Genomic DNA, 22,011 nt, shown 5'->3' with positions numbered 1-22,011 from the left:
ATCTTACTCAAACTCTTCCAGAAAATTGCAAAAGAAGGTAAACTTCCAAACTCATTCTATGAGGCCACCATCACCCTAATTCCAAAACCAGACAAAGATGCCACAAAAAAAGAAAACTACAGGCCAATATCACTGATGAACATAGATGCAAAAATCCTTAACAAAATTCTAGCAAACAGAATCCAACAACATATTAAAAAAATCATACACCATGACCAAGTGGGCTTTATCCCAGGAATGCAAGGATTCTTTAATATCCGCAAATCAATCAATGTAATACACCACATTAACAAATTGAAAGATAAAATCCATATGATTATCTCAATAGATGCAGAGAAAGCCTTTGACAAAATTCAACACTCATTTATGATTAAAACTCTCCAAAAAGCAGGAATAGAAGGAACATACCTCAACATAATAAAAGCTATATATGACAAACCCACAGCAAGCATCACCTCAATGGTGAAAAATTGAAAGCATTTCCCCTGAAATCAGGAACAAGACAAGGGTGCCCACTCTCACCACTACTGTTCAACATAGTGTTGGAAGTTTTGGCCACAGCAATCAGAGCAGAAAAAGAAGTAAAAGGAATCCAGATAGGAAAAGAAGAAGTGAAACTCTCGCTGTTTGCAGATGACATGATCCTCTACATAGAAAACCCTAAAGACTCTACGAGAAAATTACTAGAGCTAATCATCGAATATAGTAAAGTGGCAGGATATAAAATTAACACACAGAAATCCCTTGCATTCCTATACACTAACAATGAAAAAACATAAAGGAGAAATTAAGGAACAATACAAATTCACCATGCAACAAAAGAATAAAATACTTAGAGTATATCTACCTAAAGAAACAAAAGACCTATACATAGAAAACTATAAAACACTGATGAAAGAAATCAAAGAGGACACAAACAGATGGAGAAACATACTGTGTTCATGGATTGGAAGAATCAATATTGTCAAAATGGCTATTCTACCCAAAGCAATCTATAGATTCAATGCAATCCCTATCAAGCTACCAACTGTATTTTTCACAGAACTAGACCAAAGAATTTCACAATTTGTATGGAAATACAAAAAACCTCGAATAGCCAAGGTAATCTTGAGAAAGAAGAATGGAACTGGAGGAATCAACCTGCCTGACTTCAGACTCTACTACAAAGCCACAGTCATCAAGACAGTATGGTACTGGCACAAAGACAGAAATATAGATCAATGGAACAGAATAGAAAGCCCAGAGATAAATCCACGAACCTATGGAAACCTTATCTTTGACAAAGGAGGCAAGGATATACAATGGAAAAAAGACAACCTCTTTAACAAGTGGTGCTGGGAAAACTGGTCAACCACTTGTAAAAGAATGAAACTAAAACACTTTCTAACACCATACACAAAAATAAACTCAAAATGGATTAAAGATCTAAATGTAAGACCAGAAACTATAAAATTCCTAGAGGAGAACATAGGCAAAACACTCTCTGACATAAATCACAGCAGGATCCTCTATGACCCACCTCCCAGAATATTGGAAAAAAAAAAAAAAATAAACAAATGGGACCTAATGAAACTTAAAAGCTTTTGCACTACGAAGGAAACAAAGTAGGTGAAAAGACAGCCCTCAGAATTGGGAGAAAATAATAGCAAATGAAGAACAGACAAAGGATTAATCTCAAAAAATATACAAGCAACTCCTGCAGCTCAATTCCAGAAAAATAAATGATACAATAAAAAAAAAAAATGGGCCAAAGATCTAAACAGACATTTCTCCAAAGAAGACATACAGATGGCTAACAAACACATGAAAAGATGCTCAACATCACTCATCATCAGAGAAATGCAAATCAAAACCACAATGAGGTACCACTACACGCCAGTCAGGATGGCTGCTATCCAAAAGTCTACAAGCAAAAAATGCTGGAGAGGGTGTGGAGAAAAGGGAACCCTCTTACACTGTTGGTGGGAATGCAAACTAGTACAGCCACTATGGAAAACAGTGTGGAGATTTCTTAAAAAACTGGAAATAGAACTGCCATATGACCCAGCAATCCCACTTCTGGGCATACACACTGAGGAAACCAGATCTGAAAGAGACACGTGCACCCCAATGTTCATCGTAGCACTGTTTATAATAGCCAGGACATGGAAGCAACCTAGATGCCCATCAGCAGACGAATGGATAAGGAAGCTGTGGTACATATACACCATGGAATATTACTCAGCCATTAAAAAGAATTCATTTGAATCAGTTCTAATGAGATGGATGAAACTGGAGCCCCTTATACAGAGTGAAGTAAGCAGAAAGATAAAGACCAATACAGTATACTAACGCATATATATGGATTTTAGAAAGATGGTACGACAACCCTAAATGCAAAACAAGAAAGAGACACAGAAGTACAGTAACAGACTTTTGACTCTGTGGGAGAAGGTGAGGGTGGGATGTTGCGAAAGAACAGCATGTATATTATCTATGGTGAAACAGGTCACCAGCCCAGGTGGGATGCATGAGACAAGTGCTCGAACCTGGTGCACTGGGAAGACCCAGAGGAATCGGGTGGAGAGGGAGGGGGGAGGCCGGATCGGGATGGGGAATACATGTAAATCTATTGCTGATTCATGTCAATGTATGACAAAACCCACTGAAAAAAATAAATTAATTAATTTAAAAAAAAAAAAAAAAGACTGACTGGTTTGATTTCCTTGTAGTCCAAGGGACTCTCAAGAGTCTTCTCCAGCACCACAGTTCAAAAGTATCAATTCTTTGGCCATCAGCTTTGTTTATGGTCCAACTCTCACAGTCATACATGACTACTGGAAAAACCATAGCTTTGACTAGGTGGACCTTTGTCAGCAAAATAATGTCTCTGCTTTTTAATATGCTGTCTAGATTGGTCATAACTTTTCTTTCAAGGAGCAAGCATCTTTTAATTTCAGGGCTGCAGTGACCATCTGCAGTGATTTTGGAGCCCAAAAAAATAAAGCCTCTCACTGTTTCCATTGTTTCCCCATCTATTTGCCATGCAGTGATGGGACCAGATGCCATGATCTTAGTTTCCTGAATGTTGAGTTTTAAGCCAGCTTTTACTTTCTCCTCCTTCACTTTCATCAATAGGCTCTTCGATTCCTCTTTGCTTTCTGCCATGAGGGTAATGTCATCTGCCTATCTGATGTTATTGATATTTCTCCCTGCAACCTTGATTCCAACTTGTGCTTCATCCAGTCTGGCATTTCACGTGATGTACTCTGCATGTAAGTTAAATAAGCAGGGTGACAATATATAGCCTTGACACACTCCTTTCCCAATTTGGAATCAGTCTGTGTGTGTGTGTATATATGTGTATATATACATACATACACACATATATATGTATATGTGTATATATATATATACATGGAGAGAGAGAGAGAAAAGAATGAGAAGAAGTGAGTATATATGAGTATACACATACTGCTATAGCAAAATCTTATGGGAAATGCAAACAAAAAAACTATGGTAGAAACACATACATAAAGGAAAAAGCAACTCAAATACAATGCTAAACAGCACTAAAGATGATCATCAAACCACAAGAGAAAAGAACAAAAGAGGAACAGAAGAAAAAAAAAAAAACTTACAAAAACAAACTAAAAACCATTGAAAAAATAGCAATAGGAACATAGATACTGATAATTACCCTAAATGTAAATGGATTAAATGCTCCAACCAAAAGACTGGCTAAAGGGATATAACAAAGACCACTATATAGGCTATCTACAAGAGACACACTTCAGGCCTATGGAAACAGACTGAAAGCGAGGGGATGGAAAAAGATATTCCAGGTAAATGGAAATCAAAAGAAGGTTGGAATACCAATACTCATATCAGAAAAATAAAATAGACTTTAAAATAAAGACTGTTACAAGAGGCAGGAAGGCCACACATAATTATTATGGAATCAATCCAGGAAGAAAATAAAACAGTGGGAGATATATATGCAGACAACACAGGAGCACGTCAATAGATAAGGCAAACACTAACAGTCATAAAGGGAAATTGACAGTAACACAGTAATAGTGGGGGATTTTAGAGCTTCACTTATGTCAAGGGACAGATCACTCAGATAGAAAATTATTTTTTTAAAAAACTCAAGCCTTAAATGATGTATTAGACCAGATAGACTTAATAGATAGACTTAATTTATAGGGAATTGCATCCAAAAGCAGCAAAATACAGTCCCTTCTCAAGTGTACACAAAACATTCTCCAGGATAGATATCATCTGGATCACAAATCAATCTTTGGTAAATTGAAGAAGACAGAAATCATATAGAGCATGCTATGAGATCAGAAATCAACTAAAGGGAGAAAACCTGTTAAAAACACAAACACTTTGAGGCTATACTTATGTTAAGTAAGTAAGTAAGTGTTAGTCTTTCAGTCGTGCCTGACTCTTTGCAACCCCATGGACCGAAGCCCACCAGGCTCCTGTGTCTGTGAGATTTTCCAGGCAAGGATACTGGAGTGGGTTGCCATTTCCTTCTCCAAGGGATCTTCCCAACCCAGGGATAGAGCCCGGGTCTCCTGTACTGCAGGCAGATTCTTTACTGACTGAGCTACAAGGGAAGCCCCAATACATATGTTATTAAACTACAAATGGATCATTAAAGAAATCAATCGAATCAACTATACATCAATAAAAAAAAATTTTTTTTAAGCTAAAAAAAAGAGGGGGCGGAGAAGATGGCAGAGATCACCTGCTCCCCACAAATACATTTTAAAAAATCATCAAAATATGGAACAACTCCTACAGAGCAACTTCTAAATGACCACAAAAGACCCCAGGCCTCAAAAAAGGCAAACTAATTTCCCTGGAATGAGGTAGGATGAAAGAAACACATTTAAAAAAGAAAGACAGAGGACTTCAGGACAGGAGTTTGTTCCCCTAGGGAGGGAAGGAGTCATGAAGGAGGAAAAGTTTCCACACACTAGGAAATCCCCTTTCAGGTGGGACCAAAGAGGCGCTGTGGAACCTCAAAGTGGGGGCTCATAAGGCAAAATACGCAGAAAGCTGCCCATCAATTATTCTCAGCCCATAAGCAGCTCACAAGCCTCAGCCCGGACCAGAGGGTGGGGACGGGCAGCCGGGATGAGTGGCTAGGAAGCTTGGCCTGCAGCAGATGGTGAGACCAGGGCCAGAGGCTGCAGTGAAGATCCCAGGGAGAGGTAGGGGGCTAGCAGCTATGAGGATGCACTGAGAGGGATACAAAAACAAGGCTGAGGAAATAGACATGACTACCATTGCCAAAGCCAGGAGGGGTGCTGGAGGCAGCAGACAAAACACCATGGATGTGATCCCGACCTGGGTGTTGCAGCTACCTCCAGGCTATGAACAGGTACAGGTTACTCCCCGCAACTTGCTGGGAGCTTTAACAGCTGAGCTCTTTCTAGGGAACCACAAACTGGCCCCCTTTCCTCTGGAAGAACTCATGATCTATCTTAGACTGTAACAACATCCAATGGGACACAACAGCCACTCTCCAGCACAACACATATGTGGCTGCCATATCCTCCCCTTTCTCAGCTCAAGATAGCAAATGAGTCCTAGTGAGCCTCGATCTTTGCCCCCTCATGTCCAGGTGGGGAGCAGACTGGGGACTCCAGAGGCAACCGTGAACATTAGGAGCAACTGCAAGCTGGAATAAGGCCATATCTGAGATTGAATTAACCCCACGCTGCCCAAAACAGGTCCAAAGACCTTTCTAGAAACATTAGAGAACTTTGGTATAAGCCTTGCTGGGTGTTCTGGGCTGCTGAGTCTTGCCCTCACCAAGAGTATTAGAAACTTGTCTTTTGTGCTGTGTGGCTTGTGAGGTCTTGGAGCTTCAATATGCATTGAGCCTGAACACCTGAGATGAGAGACCCAATCCTAATCCCATCAGAGAACTCATGACCTCAGAGAACATTAATAGATGAGAGCCCTCCCAACTGCCTCCATCTCAACACCAAAACCAAGCCCACCCAAAGGCCAGCAAGCACCAGTGCCCAGAAACCCCACACAATCCTTCAATAAAACAGAAACACAACACTGCACACTAGCAGACAGGCTGTCCAAAGCCATATCTAACCCATAGACACCCCAAAACCTACTACTGGACACAGTGCTGCCCTTCAGAGAGAGGGCAGAGATCCATCTCCGTCAACCAGAACAGATCATCAAAACAGAAAATTAATAAGGAAATACAAACATTAAATGAAACATAAGGCCAAATGGACCTAATTGATAACTTCAGGATTTTCCATCCAAATGTAGAAGAATATACTTCCTTCTAAAGTGCAGATGGAACATTCTCCAGGATAGATCACATCTTGGGTCACAAATCAAGCCTCAGTAAACTTAACAAAATTGAAGTCACATCAAGCATCTTTTCTGACCAAGATGCTATGAAACTAGATATCAAATACAGGGGGAAAAAAACTGTAAAAAACAAGCACATTGAGATTAAATAATACATTTATACTTAATGAATAGGTTACTGAAGAAATAAGAAGAGAAATTTTAAAATTCCTGGAAACAAGTGACAACAAAAACACGACAATCCAAAACCTATGAGATGCAGCAAAAGCAGTTCTAAGAGGGAAGTTTATAGCAATACTATCCTACCCCAAGAAACAAGAAAAACATCACATAACTGCTGAAAGAACAAAAACACCCAAGAACCTTAGTGGAAAGAAAGAGATCATAAAGATCAGAGCAGAAATAAATGAAAAAGAAAGGAAGAAAACAATAGTAAAGATTAATAAAACTAAAATCCAGTTCTATGAGAAGATAAACAAATTTGATAAACCAATAGCCAGACTCATCAAGCAAAAAAAGGGAGAAAGCCAAATCAACAAGATTAGGAATGAAAAAGCAGTGGTTACAACAGACAATGCAAAAATACAAAGGACCATAAGAGACTACTATGAGCAACTATATGCTAATAAAATGGAAAACATAGAGAAAATGGACAGATTCTTAGAAAAGTTCAACTTTCCATGAGTGAACCAGGAAGAAACAGAAATTATGAAAAGCCAATTACAAATAATCAAATCAAAATTGTGATAAAAATAATCTCCCCACAACAAAAGCCCAGGGCCAGATGGCTTCACAGGTGAATTCTTTCAAACATTTAGGGAAGACCTAATACCTATCCTTCTAAAACTCTCCCAAAAGAACAGCAGAGGAGGGAACACTTCCAAACTAATTCTACAAGGTATCACCCTGATTCCAAAAACATCACACACAAAAAAAGAAAATTACAGGCCAATATCACTAATGAACATGATGCAAAAATCCTTAACAAAATTCTAGCAAACAAAACTCAACAACACATTAAAAAGATCATGTACCATGACCAAGTCGAGTTTATTCCAGGGATGCAAGGATTCTTCATTATATGCAAGTCGATCAATGTAATACACCATTATTAACAAATTAAAAGATAAAAACCATATGATTATTTCAATAGATGCTGAGAATGCCTTTGACAAAATTCAACACCCATTTTTGATAAAACTCTCCAGAAAGTAGGCACAGAAGTAATACACCTCAATATAATAAAAGCCATATAAGACAAACCCAAAGCAAACATTATCTTCAATAGCAAAAATTTGAAAACATTTCCTCTAAAATCAGGACCAAGACATGGGTGCCCTCTCTCAACACTACTATTCAAAATAATTCTGGAGGTCCTAGCCACAGCAGTTAGAGAAGAAAAGGAAATGAAAGGAATCCAGATTGGAAAAGGAGTAAAACGTTCACTGTTTGCAGATGACATGATCCTCTACATAGAAAGCCCTAAAGAAGCCACCAGAAAATTACTAGAGCTAAGCAATGAATATAGTAAAGTCACAGGATATAAAATTAACACAGAGAAATTCCTTGCATTCCTATATGCTAACAATGAAAGATCAGAAAAAGAAAGTTAAGTAAACAATCCTATCCACCATTGCAATGAAAAGAATAAAATATTTAGGAATAAATTTACCTAAAGACACAAAAGACCTGTATATAGAAAATTACAAAACATTGATGATAGAAACCAAAGATTACACAAATAGGTGGAGAAATATACCATATTCTTGGGTTGGAAAAGTCAATATAGTGAAAGAGTATACTACTCAAAGCAATCTATGAATTCAATGCAATCCCTATCAAACTACCAACAGTATTTTTCACAGAACTAGAACAAATAATTCCACAATTTGTATGGAAACACAAAAGGCCCAAATAGCCAAAGCAATCTTGATAAAGAAGAATTGAACTGGAGGAATCAGTCTTCCCGACTTTAGATTACGCTACAAAGCTACAGTCATCAAAATACTATGGTACTGGCAAAAGACAAAGATATAGATCAGTTGAACAAAATAGAAAGTCTGAAGATAAATCCACACACCTATGTACACCTTACCTTTGACAAAGGAGGCAAAAAATATACAATGGTAAAAAGACAGTCTCTTCAACAAGTGGTGCTGGGAAAAGTGGTCAATTACATGTAAAAGAATGAAACTAGAACACTTTCTAACACCATACACAAAAATAAACTCAAAATGGATAAAGACCTAAATGTAAGACCAGAAACTGTAAAATTCTTTGAAGAAAACATAGGCAGAACACTCTCTGACCAAAATCACAGCAAGATCCTGTATGACCCACCTCTCAGCATAATGGAAATAAAAACAAAATTAAACAAATGGGACCTAATTAAACTTAAAAGCTTTTGCACAATGAAGGAAACTATAAGCAAGGTGAAAAGGCAACCTTCAGAATAGGAGAAAACAAAGCAAACAAAACAACTGACAAGGAATTAATCTCCAAAATATACAAGCAGCTCATGCAACCCAATACCAGAAAACAAACAACCCAATCAAAAAGTAGGCAAAAGACCTAAACAGACATTTCTCCAAAGATGATATATAGATGATTAACAAACACATGAAAAGATGCTCAACATCACTTATTATCAGAGAAATGTAAATCAAAACCACCAGGAGGTATCATCTCACAATAGCCAGAAACAGCCATCATTGAAAAGTCTACAAACAATAAATGGAGAGAGTGTGGAGAAAAGGGAACTCTCTTGCACTGTTTGTTGGAAGGCAAACTGGTACAGCCACTATGAAGAAAAGTGTGGAGATTCCTTAAAAAACTGGGACTACAACTGTCATATGAACCAGCAATCCCACTGTTCAGCATAAACATTGAGGAAACCAGAATTGAAACAGGCACGTACCACAGTGTTAATCACAGCACTATTTACAATAGCTAGGACATGGAAGCAACCTAGATGTCCATCAGCAGATGAATGGATAAAGAAATTGTGACACATATACACAACAGAATACTACTCAGCTACAAAAGGAATGCATTTGAGTCAGTTCTAATGAGGTGGCTGAACCTACAGCCTATTATACAGAGTGAAGTAAGTGAGAAAGACAACTGATGTATATTAATGTGTATATATGGAATCTAGAAAGATGGTATTGATGATCCTCTGTACAGAAGGAGACACAGCAGACATAAAGAACAGACTTCTGGACCCAGTAGGAGAAAGAGAGGGTTAGAATAGCATTGAAACATGTACATTACCATATGTAGAATGGATGACCACTGTAAGTTGGATGCATGAAGCAGGGTATCCAGGACCAGTGCTCTGTGACAACCTGGAGGGATGGGGTGGGGACGGAAGTGGGAAGGGGGTTCAGGATGGGGTGGACGCATGTATGCCTATGGCTGATTCATGTTGATCTATGCCAAAAGCTATTACAATATTGTAATTATCCTCCAATTAAAATATATAAATGTTTTTTAAAAGAAAATACATACACATTCAGCAAAAAAATAAAATCTACAACAATAAATGCTGGAGATGGTGTGGAGGAAAGGGAACCCTCTTGCACTGTTGGTGGGAATATAAATTGATCAGCCACTATGGAAGACAGTATGGAGATTCCTTAACAAACTAGGAAGAAAATGACCACATGACCCAACAATCCTACTACTGGGCATATACCCAGAGAAAATGAGAATTGAAAAAGCAACATGTACCTCAACGTTCATTGCAGCACTATTTAAAATAGCTGGGACATCGAAGCAACCTATATGTTCATCGACAAATGAATGATTAAAGAAGCTATGGTACATATATAAAATATTACTGGAATATTACTTAGTCATAAAAAGGAAAGCATTTGAGTCAGTTCGAGGTGGATGAACCTAGAGCCTATTGTACAGAGTGAAGTAAGTCAGAAATAGAAAACAAATATTGTATATTAACACATACATATGGAATCTAGAAAGATGGTACTGATGAACCTATCTGCAGATCAGCAGTGGAGACAAAGACATAGAGAACAGACTTGTGGGCACAGGAAAGGAGGGAAGGAGAGGGTGGGACGAATGGAGAGAGTAGCATGGAACCATATACAATACCATATGTAAAATAGATAGCCAGTAGGAATTTGCTATATGACACAGGGAACTCAAACATGAGCTCTGTGACAATTTAGAGGGGTGGGATGGGGTGGGAGGTGGAAGGGAGGTTCACAAGGGAGGGGACGTATGTACTCTTTGGTTGATGCATGTTGATGTATGGCAGAAACCAACACAATTTTGTAAAGCAATTATCCTTCAATTAAAAATATATAAACTGTAAAAAGAGTCTCAATCAATAAATGTTTAATCATATTTTAGGTTATTAGCCATATAAATGGTCCATGTTAACTTCTTTCCTTGATAATCCCCTCTCTTCTAGTCATTCTACATGTTCTGGGTGAATAAGAATCAGTCCAGGAAGCTTCTCATTCTTTGAGAACCAGCTCAAAACTTCCCTCTCTGGAGAGCCATTCCTGACTTTCCTCCAGCCTCTGTGTGCCCCTCGAGCACTCTGTGTACTTGGCCATAAGAGGATCCACTTATACTGCAATCTTAACTTACGTGACTGTCTCCCCACTCAGGAAGACAATGTCAGCATATAATAGTAGAAGATGCTCATTAAGGTTTAATGAACAAAATTCTGCACAGCGGACATATTTCCTGGTGTCTCTGGATTCTGTTTCTATCACTGATACTAAATGTAGTTGTCAATGCAGTTGTTGCTTTTCCTGATCTCAGATGGGGGCCATTTTAACAAATCTAAACTCAGAATTTGAGGCCTCGGTTGCTGAATTAAGTGAACTAGCTGTCTCCAGAAATCATAGCAACTTCACTGAATGACATTAGTCGCCCTCTGCAAACTAGAAGATACACTAAAAACAAAGCTGTTGATTTAAGACTTAGAGACCAATCAAAGAACAAAGAAAGCTAGATTACCTAAGCATACCTGGAAGCAAAAACAAAAATTTTTAAGGTATCTATTGTGTTTATCTAAGATTTTTCACAATCCTCTTGTGTTTCCAAAGGTGATTAGGTTTCCTTCCAAATACAATCACATCCAAACCCCTGTGTTTACTCACCAGAGGTTAGTCTCTCCTGACACTTCTTCTAATTGACTTTTTAATGCCTCCAAAAGACAAAACACTCCTCTGGCCCAAAAAGCTTTTAAAAATTTTTCTTCTTATTCTTACATTACAGTCTCTACTTAGCTCACACATTCATCACTTTACCTACCATCACCCACAACACACACTCCTTAAAAAAGGGAATAAGAAGTTGCCACTGAGGATGGTTTCTGATTCAAAATCTGCTTCTAAACCTAAGCCACTAAGCCACATTGGCATGCAGTGTGGGAAGACATTAACTTTGAGACGTCAGTAATGACCATCCTCAGGCCACAGGCTTAGAATGTCAGGGGCAGTTCTGCAGAGAATGGGAAGTAACATACTTTGCAGAGGAACTGGGCAGGGCTAGAACTCTCCAGTCAATGGTGAAGATGGGTTTCCACTTAGGAAATCACAAACTATTCTTACTTTACTGATTCTTACTTTATTTTCAACTTGGCATTCATTAATCATCACTTCAGGCTCACCATAGTGTCTGGGGGCCCTCCCTCAAATCCAGTACCCCCTTACCTCCCAGACAGGCACCAAGGGCCAGCGCATACATGAGTGGTGGAGCAGGAAGGCTGACATCAGGGTCTCTGCTCAGGTTTAGGAGCACGGGAATCTGTGGAGGAAAAGGACACTGACATCATGTCCATGAAAGCCCAAAGGAGTTACCCATTCTGTGACCAACTTGCAAAATCCAAAGCACTTTTTTAGCACTCAAACTGAACAGAGCACAGGACATTCAAAAGGAAACATAAGTGAACTTTAGAATAAAAAAACCTTGAGTTTGAGCCTATGAGTAAGTCTTTGTTTCCAGCCACATGACCAACTGGTCCTCCTTCTTCTCAGTTGCCTCAAGCAACTGTGGATCTTACATGGGGTGAAGTTGCATAGAATCTCACACAGTGCTGGGGACTAAAACCATCTAACCAGTATATATTATCCCTGCAGTGGACCACCTCCTACATTAACTCTATGCATACATCATCTTATTTAATTCTCAAGCATCCTCCAGGTGTGTTTGCTATTCCCTCAATCAATAGATAGGGACATCAAGACTTGGAGAGATGCAGATCTCTTAAACGGCCAAGCTAGACTTGATTTCTGGTTCCAAATGGCATGCAGGTAAACCTTTCTCTGAGGAATTTGTGTTCCATAAACATGCCCCCTTTTGACTCATGCTGATAATGAAGCCCAGAAGAACACAAAATCTCTGGGCCTGTTCCCAGTATGCTCAGGAGATATTGTTCCATGTTATCACTGGTAGGTACCTCAGCCCATCAGAGGTTAAAGAGGGACCCCTGGACCTTCTGCCTTGGGACAGTTGCCTTGTATGGACGTCTGTAAAGAGCATGAGGAGGAGGGCTCCAACAGTAACACATCTGGAAAGGACTACCCAAAATCACAGACAACAAAAAACCATGTGCATGCACGCAAGCTCACTTCAGTCATGTTTGTGCAATGCTATGGACTGTAGCCTGCCAGACTGCTCTGTCCATGGGACTATCTAGGCAAGAATATTGAAGTGGGTTGCTGTTTCCTTCTCCAGGGGATCTTCCTGAGCCAAGGATTGAACCCCCGTCTCTGGTTTGGCAGGCGGATTGTTTACCAATAAACCACCTGTGAATTCCTCCTATCAAAAATTACTTTAAATGTAAATGGATTAAATTCTCCAATCAAAAAGCACAGAGTGACTGAAGGAATTGAAAAAAAAAAAAAACCAACTATATGCTACACAGGACATACATTGACTCAAAGTAGCGTGATGGGAAAAGATACCCATGCAAGTAGAAAGAGCAGAAGTAGCTTTTTCATATCACACAAAATATACTTTAAGTCAAAAATGGTTAGAAGACAAAAAAAGTCATTATATAAGGGGGTCCATTCATCCATAGATTATTACAACTGTGAATATATGTGCACCCTACAACAGAGTACATAATTATATAAAGCAAATATTAAGAGATCAATGTATTTCAATACCTTATTTTAATCAATAAACAGATCATCCACACAGAAAATCAATGAGGAACTATGGATCTGAACACTTTTTAAAAAATGGACCTAACAGTCATATGGGCTTCCCTGGTAGCTCAGCTGGCAAAGAATACACCTGCAATGCAGGAGACCTCGGTTCAATTCCTGGGTCAGGAAGAACCACTGGAGAAGGGATAGGCTACCCACTCCAGTATTCTTGGGCTCTCCTGGTGGCTCAGCTGGTAAAAAATCCACCTGCAATGAGGGAGACCTGGGTTCAGTCCCTGGGTTGGGAAAGTCCCCTGGAGAATGGAACATCTACCCACTCCAGTATTCTTGCCTGGAGAATTCCATGGACTGTATAGTCCATGGAGTCACAGAGGGTTGGACACGACTGAGTGATTTTCACTTTCACATTTAACAGTCACATATAGAACATTCCATACAATAGCAGCAAAATGCACATTCTTCTCAAGCACACTCTGAGCATTCTCCAGGATAGATCATTTGTTAAGCCACAAAACAAGTCTTAAGAAATTTAAGAAAAGTGAAATCATATCAGTTCTCTTTTCCAATTATAATGGTGTGAAACTAGATATCAATAACAAGAAAAAAACTGAAAAACTCAAAAAAAAAAAAAAGAAATGAATGTTGGAAATGAAGCTACATGCCCCTTAAGCATCAGTGGGTCAAAGAAGATCAAATTTTTAAATTTTGAAAATCTAAATTTTGGAAATTTTTGGAAATTTTGGAAATTTTAAAAATCTAGACAAAAATGGAAACACAGAACATGAAAAGTTGTGAGATACAGCAAAAAAGTGGTTCTAAGAGGGAAGTTTATAACAAATGATGACATTAAGAAAAAAGGTGGACTTGGTGCTCAGTAGTAAAGAATCTTCCTGTCACTGTGGGAGACACAGGAGACATAGGTTCGATACCTGGGTCAGGAAGATACCCCAGAGAAGGAAATGACAACCCACTCACGTATCCTTGCTTGGAAAATTTCATGAACAGAGGATTCTGACAGGCTACAGCCCTTGGGGTTGCAAAGAGTTGGACATGACTGAGCACACACACATACACACACACACGCACTCACTCCCTTGTGGTCCGGTGGTTAAGAATACACCTGCCAATGCAGGGGATATAAATTTCATCCCTGCTCTGGGAAAATTCTACATGCCATGGGAATTCTAAGCCCGTGAGCCAAAACTACAGAGCCTGTACAAGTCCATGAAATTCTCCAGTCCAGAATGCTGGAGCACGTAGCCTTTCCCTTCTCCAGGGGATCTTCCCAACCCAGGGACTGAACCTAGGTCTCCCACATTGCAGGTGGATTCTTTTCCAGCTGAGCCACAAGGGAAACCCAAGAATAATGAAGTGGATAACCTATCCCTTCTCCAGCAGATCTTCCCAACCCAGGAATCGAACTAAGGTCTCTTGCATTGCAGGAGGATTCTTTAACAACTGAGTTATTAGGGAGCACTTTTCTATGTATGAGAAGACGCAAGAGTCTGCACTTACTGAAACCATTTTGTTAATATCCATGTCACCTATCTGGGGCCAGTATCCTGTGTTTTCACTTCCTGAGTTTCCTCATGGCTCACCGTGAGGGGTGGCTACAGTCTGATGGCTGCTAAATGACAGATATTCTTTTCTTTCCTGAGCTTCCTCAGAGCTCACTGGCTCATGCTGATGACTATGACATCCTTGTTTACTGATATGGAAGGAAATATTTCATATCTCAAAATATTTCATTTCAGGAAATGTTCAATTTCTTATGCATAAATTACCACTTTTTAACTCAATATCCTGCACAGGAATAGTAATATTTTAAAATTTAAAATCATCTGAGATTTCTTCTTATTTAAGCAAATGAGGCTGAAAAGATAGGTTTAAGTTGAGAAAGACTGTCAGGGAACTCTCAGTCATTAGCAGTGTATTTTAGTTTTCCCATAAAGTCTCTAAGGCAGTTCTCTGGGAAGCCTAAAATAACTGCTCACAAAAACAAATCTGGGCTCACATGTAGCTCCCACAACTCCCTGACAACTGTAGGTAAGAGAAGAGGAGAGGAGAGGTGGGCATATATCAAAGGGATTTTCTTCTATGGAAATATTTGTTAAAATATTGAAATATTTCCACACCAGTTGATCAAGAGTCATCATCTGAGACCCTGCCCCTCAACCAAGACATTGGCTGGCATTTTTAGTCATTGGAAATGGTGACAGTATCTGCCACTTTTCTAACCCTGTTAAATAAAATTTCCACATTTTTTAAGTCTCATGAACATGCATGCTGTTGACCTGAAGAATGACCCTGTCTAAAGCTATATTCTTACAGCAGAATAAGGTTTAACTGAAACACAGGCAGTTCTGCAAGCCTGATAGCAGAAGGTCCAGTCACTGCTCCTGTGTTTTCTCTTCATGTATGATGGCCATAAGTGAGCAAACCTATCTCTACCCTTGGATTGATCTGATATTTCTATAATATGTTCTTGGGTCTCCTTGTTCAGTCCTCCAGGAAAATAGCAGAACTGAGAATGTGGAGATTTCACCAAAATAAAAATGCACATAGCAGCCAGACCTTGATCATGCCACTCTTCAAGACTGGTGCAGTAAGAACTAGGTACTTTAAGGGATGTTTGGTTGGATCTGGCCCCAGAAATAGCTCAAGAAACCATAATTTATAGAGTAGAAGATGCGCTACCCTTCTAGGAATGCCCAAACTCTGTAGGTCCATGTAAGACAGGCCAGACCACAAAGATTCCCTAATGCAAAGCATGAGGCATTGGAGTTCTTTCTACTCCAGCCAGAGGTGCAGAGGGACACAGATGACTGCTGATATCTCATACAAAATCCAAGTCCCCCTTTCTTCAACACACCCCAAGGTCAGAGGACCTCTCAACTGTGCAGCGTGAAGATGCTCCTAGTTGGAAGAAGGGATGTGTAGTGGGCAGGAGTCATCCTCTCAGGCAGGAAACCTAAATCACCTCCCCAGGACACATTTATTTCATTGCATCTGTCAGAGGCAAGAACCAGTGGGAGATATCTATATACACACAGATTTTTTTTTAATAAAGACAACTGGGGGGCTGAAATTGAGGAAATCCCATATCCACAAGGTGTGCAGCAAGGAAGGAAAGGTGATGAATACCTATAGTCCACAGGGTGGTAGTCGGGAAGTAATATCCAAGGGAAGCAGAGCATCTGAAACTGACTGAGCAGGACCCTGTGGAGCTCCAGGGCACAAAAACCCTTCTCTGTCCCATTCCCTGAGTCCCAAAGTGCAGGCTCAAACTGTTGCTAATCAGGGAGGGGAGGGGAAATAGAGATAATGGGGGAGCATTCAAGAAATAATAGTGCAGCCTTGGGGCAGGGTTCTGGTTCCCCCTCAAGGGATACATCTAACAATATTTCTTACTTCTTCTGCCAAAATAAAACTCCCACCAAGTGGAAGGAAGATGTTAACTACTTGATGTAGCATTCTTCATTCCAAAAGTTGGTTTGCCCATTATCACTGATGCCAGAAGATCTCTTAATTGAAGGAATGCAGGTCCTGCATGCACCATGATCAGAAATAACATCCCTTGATTATAAAACTCCTCCCATACACCCCCCACCCCGGATTGGGACACAGAGTTTTCAGGGCATTAGCCTGCTGTTGCCCTCTTTGCTTGACAAAGCAATAAAGACATTTTTTTCTGTAATACTTCACCCAAAACTCTGTCTCTGAGATTTAATTTGGTATTGGGGTACAGAGGCCAGATTCAGCTTTGCATCTGCCAAACTTGGCAGTGTCTCCAACACTAACTCATTCATAACATCCGCCTATCCCCGAGGCCTTCTCAGGGCACACCAGCGTCTCCCAGTGCCGACACATTACACCAGCCTCTGGTGTCTGTGGCCCACCGTGACAGTGGCTACCACAAAGAAGAATCCAGAGAAGAAACAACTTCCTTCTGGGGGAACATAGAGAGCTATATATTGGTAAGACCAGCTCTTAGGACAAGGAAGAAGAGAATTGAGGGGAATAGATATTACCAGCAACAAAGAATATTGCAGGCAGAGTCACAGTGAGTGAAGTGAAGTCACTCAGTTGTGTCTGACTCTTTGCGACCCTATGGACTGCAGCCTCCCCGGCTCCTCTGTCCATAGGATTTTCCAGGCAAGAGTACTGGAGTGGGTTGCCATTTCCTTCTCCAGGGATCTTCCCGACTCAGGGGTTGAACCCGGGTCTCCCACGTTGCAGGCGGACCCTTTACCCTCTAAGCCGCCAGGGAAGCTGCCCAACTAGAGATGGGGTTATGGCTCAGGTGGCAAGGAGGCCTGGCAGAGAGATGGTATGGCAATTTTATCTGTGACTCTCAGAAACAGAGTGAGCATTGAGATGCCCAGTTCCCTCAGTGAAATAACACAGTTGCTGGAGAATGTAAGCCAAGGGAGATGTAAAGAAAGAGTTACTATGGAAAAATTAACCTATTGCAAATTATTTACTTATTTAGTCATAAAACATTTACTAAATATCTTCTTTGTACCAGACACAATGCTAGTAAATAAGACAATGCAGCTGCAGACATGCCTTAACAGTTTGATGACTACTTTAGCAGAGTTATGTGTAAACCATTATGGGACCCAAGGACAAGCAAGGCCCTGCACTGGAAATACAGAAAGCATTGTAGAGAAAGCGTTTAAGTAGGTATTGAAGGAGGCTCTGAGGAACTTTTATATTTAGGGAACTCTGTTTCATGAGCTCTGGGTCCCCAAAGCAGAAGGCAAACCTCATTTCCCCCATCCACTTTGTAGATAAATAGACATGTGATATATCCTCCTCCAATCAGACACTTTTACTTGAGAGGTAGGCTTGGAGAATTTGATAAATGTAACAAGGTGTGCTCAAGGCAGAGTGACAGAGGTCCAGATACTCAGCATCCAACAATGAAAGGAAGTCCAGGCAAAGCAGCAGAACTTGGGGGCCTCATGCGGCAAACCCCTACTCATGGTGTCCTTCAGAAAATCCATGAACTGTACACTATTCTTATATATACTCCTATTTCTCTTAAACTAACTAAAATGTGTTCTATTTGTCAACTGAAAAAAATCACAAAACCTGAAAGTTGAGAGTTATGTTTGAAAACTGGAATATTTCTTGCCATATCAGTAAACAAATGATGTCCCAGTCACCAGTCATCAGCAATCACAGCCACCATGGATGGTGAGCTGATGAGCCCTCAGGGAACTCAGGAAAGAAAAGAATACCCACCATCTATAAAGAGTAGCCTTCAGACTGCAGCCACTCCCTATGGTGAGCCCTAAGAAAACTTGGGGTCTTGTGAAGTCACAGGATACTAGCCCCAGATAGGTGAGGTGCACATCAAAGAATTTATTTCAGTGAACCGGCTCTTGTATCTTCCCATACATAGAAAAGTGCTAAATTCCTTAGCTTGAGATATGTGGTTTCCTTTCATTGACAATAAACTTTTGATGTTCAGACTACCTGGCCTTTGTTGTAAAACTTCTATATAACCTAGCTCCTCCCCTGGCTTCCTTGGAGCAATTCTCTCAGGGTTACTTGAGATGCGTCTCCCGGGCTTGGAGTCCTAAAGATTTTCACTGAATAAAACATAACTATCAACTTTTAGGCTGTGAATATTTTTTGTTTTTAGTCCACATGTTTTATTTAGTGTATATTCTTAGGATTTCAAGCCTAGGAGGCAGTATCTCAAGTAAACCTGTGAAAACTGCTCCAAAGAGGTCAGGAGGGGGAGCCAGGCTATATGAGTTTTACAACAAAGGACAGGTATCTGAATGTCAAATATATATATATATATATATATATATATATATATATATAGTTAAGTAAAGAAAACCAGATATCTCAAGTTAAGGAATTTAACTCTTTTCCATATATAGGAAGATAAAAGAGTCTTGACTCACTGAAATCATTCTTTTGAAAGTATCCTCTGTTTTCACATCCTGAGTTGCCTCAGGGCTCATAGTCCACTGTGGAGGGCTATAATCACTTATGACTGTCCCTTGTTAATGTCTTTTGTTGACTAATATGGCAGACAATATTTTCTCTCTCATGTTGATTGCAACTGTTGATTGAAATGCAGATACAACTATGTGCATTACAAATAGAAAAATTCCCACTAAAAAGACTTAGGAATAAAATCAGCACCATCCAAATCAGTTAGAGGATGAGATTTATCAACCTAAGAGAAATCAGAAAATAACAGGGGGAAAAGAATCAGAAAAGAAAAAGTACAATATATGCAAAACCATAATAAAATATTAGGAATGAACTCAAGTCTCTCCTTCAACACAATAAATTTAAACATGTTAAACTGATAAAGAGCAAAGGGACAAAGTAAGTAATTAAATTGCTAATCCTATTAGGGGACTGTAAGTAAAGAAAAAGTATGGAAGAGCCTTGTAAGTTAATGCATGCAAGAAAGCAGTTTTGCTCAATGACAAAACCATAAAACCAAGAAGGCTTGCTAATAAAACCATGCAACAGAAGCATGAGACATGCTCCCTCAAAAATAAAACAGTGGTGGCATGAGACCCACATCTTTCCCAGTGAGCTCAGTAAGTTAATGATACCAAGGACATGTTCCTTTGCACACACTAAATACAAAAATGGAAGGAAAAGTTTACATTATACTAAAACTTGAAATAGTTTACCATTTTTAGTGTATGTTATTGCCTTTTTGCTCTTTTCCACTGTGCCATGACAGTCCTGGCTGGACCATTCACATGAAAAGTCACTTCATTCATGTCTGACTCTTTGTGACACTATGGACTATAGCCTGCCAGGCTCCTCTGTCCGAGGGATTCTCCAGGCAAGAATACTGGAGTGGGTTGCCACTTCCTCCTCCAATGACTTGATCATGTAGGGACAAGAAAACACCCCTGCCCAACCTGGAAGAAGAGTTGGTGCTGAAAGCTTCAAGTCTACTCAAGAATGAGGGGAAAAGGTGATCTTTTCCCCTTCCCCATTTCTCCTTTGATCATAAATCTGCAGCCCACTAAGTTCTCAGGCACAGCATCCTCTTCCCCACCCACCCACTTGTAAGCCTCACAAGCATCCTTTTCTAATAAATCACTTCTTCTCTATCATTTTGCCTCTCACTAAATTCTTTCTGTGCTGAGATATAAAGAACCAAGATCCTCAAAGGCCCTGAAATACCACCTGTTCTCTTAACAAATAGAGATAGATGATATGCACGAATTTTAAAAATTTTAAAAATCCATTCAGAGGAGACATAGATAAGGAACCTCTAAAGCCTAATCCAATGGCATAGTACTCAGAGCAACTGTGCTGAATTGTCAGTTTAAATAGACAAATCCATAAATCGATCTGTTCTATCAGAATTTAGTGTTTACGGAAGGGACAAATGAATCTAAAGGAGCTCTAACAACAATTGGCATGCTTGTACATGTAGACGGTAAAACTCTGCTCTCACACAGGGCAAACTAGCCACATGCTAGTTCAAAAGGACACTTCAGGGATATATAACTATGAAATCCTACAGGCCACATCCCCAACCACTCCCAAAATGAGAAAGAAGTGGAAAAAAACAGAAAAGAAAAAAGAGGGAGGAAGGGACAGTTGTGTAAGACCTCAGTGTCCACCCAGATCTCTGTGCCACATACTCCCCAGGCTCCTGCATTTGGGCAGGGCCATGGGATCGCTGGTCAGGGCTATGGCTTTTCCAGTGGTCATGTATGGATGTGAGAGCTGGACTGTGAAGAAAGCTGAGCGCCAAAAAATTGATGCTTTTGAACTGTGGTGTTGGAGAAGACTCTTGAGAGTCCCTTGGACTGCAAGGAGATCCAACCAGTCCATCCTAAAGGAGATCAGTCCTGGGTGTTCACTGGAAGGACTGATGCTGAAGCTGAAACTTCAATACTTTGGCCACCTCATGTGAAGAGTTGACTCATTAGAAAAGACCCTGATGCTGGGAGGGACTGGGGGCAGGAGGAGAAGGGGACAACAGAGGATGAAATGGCTGGATAGCATCACCGACTCAATGGGCATGAGTCTGAGTAAACTCCGGGAGTTTGTGATGGATGGGGAGGCCTGGCGTGCTGCGATTCATGGGGTCGCAAAGAGTCGGACACAACTAAGCGACTGAACTGAACTGATGGGATCGCTTCCCATCCAAGGACTATGACAGGTCACATCTGATGCTACTTCCAGACTAAAGCAGAAACCTAACTGGCCCTCCTCTGAGGCAGCCACCGCATGCTGAGAGATCTGTGGGATGCAGGAAGCTGTCTGTCAGCTATTCATGAAGCTGCTATTTTTTTTATCTCAGAAGTAGTTTCCATCCCATGTTGATTCACACAAACCAAGATCTTTCCATTAATTCTTTGATAGTAATATGCCTCAGATATATGAGCTTAGTTCCCTCAGGAGAGGGAACGACAGACTAATACTGGGGTTGAGAGAAGGAATAGAGAATGTTACATTCATCTATAATATTTTATTTCTTAAAAACAAAACAAACAAGAAAACCTGAGGC

The 22,011-nt window shown here is 40.1% G+C and overlaps 1 protein-coding gene across 1 annotated transcript in view; it reads right to left on the bottom strand.

Moving 5' to 3' along the window:
- Positions 1-22,011, bottom strand: part of OCA2 (OCA2 melanosomal transmembrane protein) — a 124,386-nt gene that overhangs the window by 16,418 nt on the left and 85,957 nt on the right. The window contains exon 18 of the mRNA XM_043487769.1: positions 12,033-12,126. Coding sequence (XP_043343704.1) covers positions 12,033-12,126 — 94 coding nt within the window. The remainder of the gene's footprint in view (positions 1-12,032; positions 12,127-22,011) is intronic.

This window comes from Cervus canadensis, chromosome 15, assembly GCF_019320065.1.
Source record: "Cervus canadensis isolate Bull #8, Minnesota chromosome 15, ASM1932006v1, whole genome shotgun sequence".
NCBI classification, from domain to species: Eukaryota; Metazoa; Chordata; class Mammalia; order Artiodactyla; family Cervidae; genus Cervus; species Cervus canadensis.
Note: the sequence above shows the minus strand (reverse complement) of the source record. Positions and strands in the feature narration are given on the sequence as shown.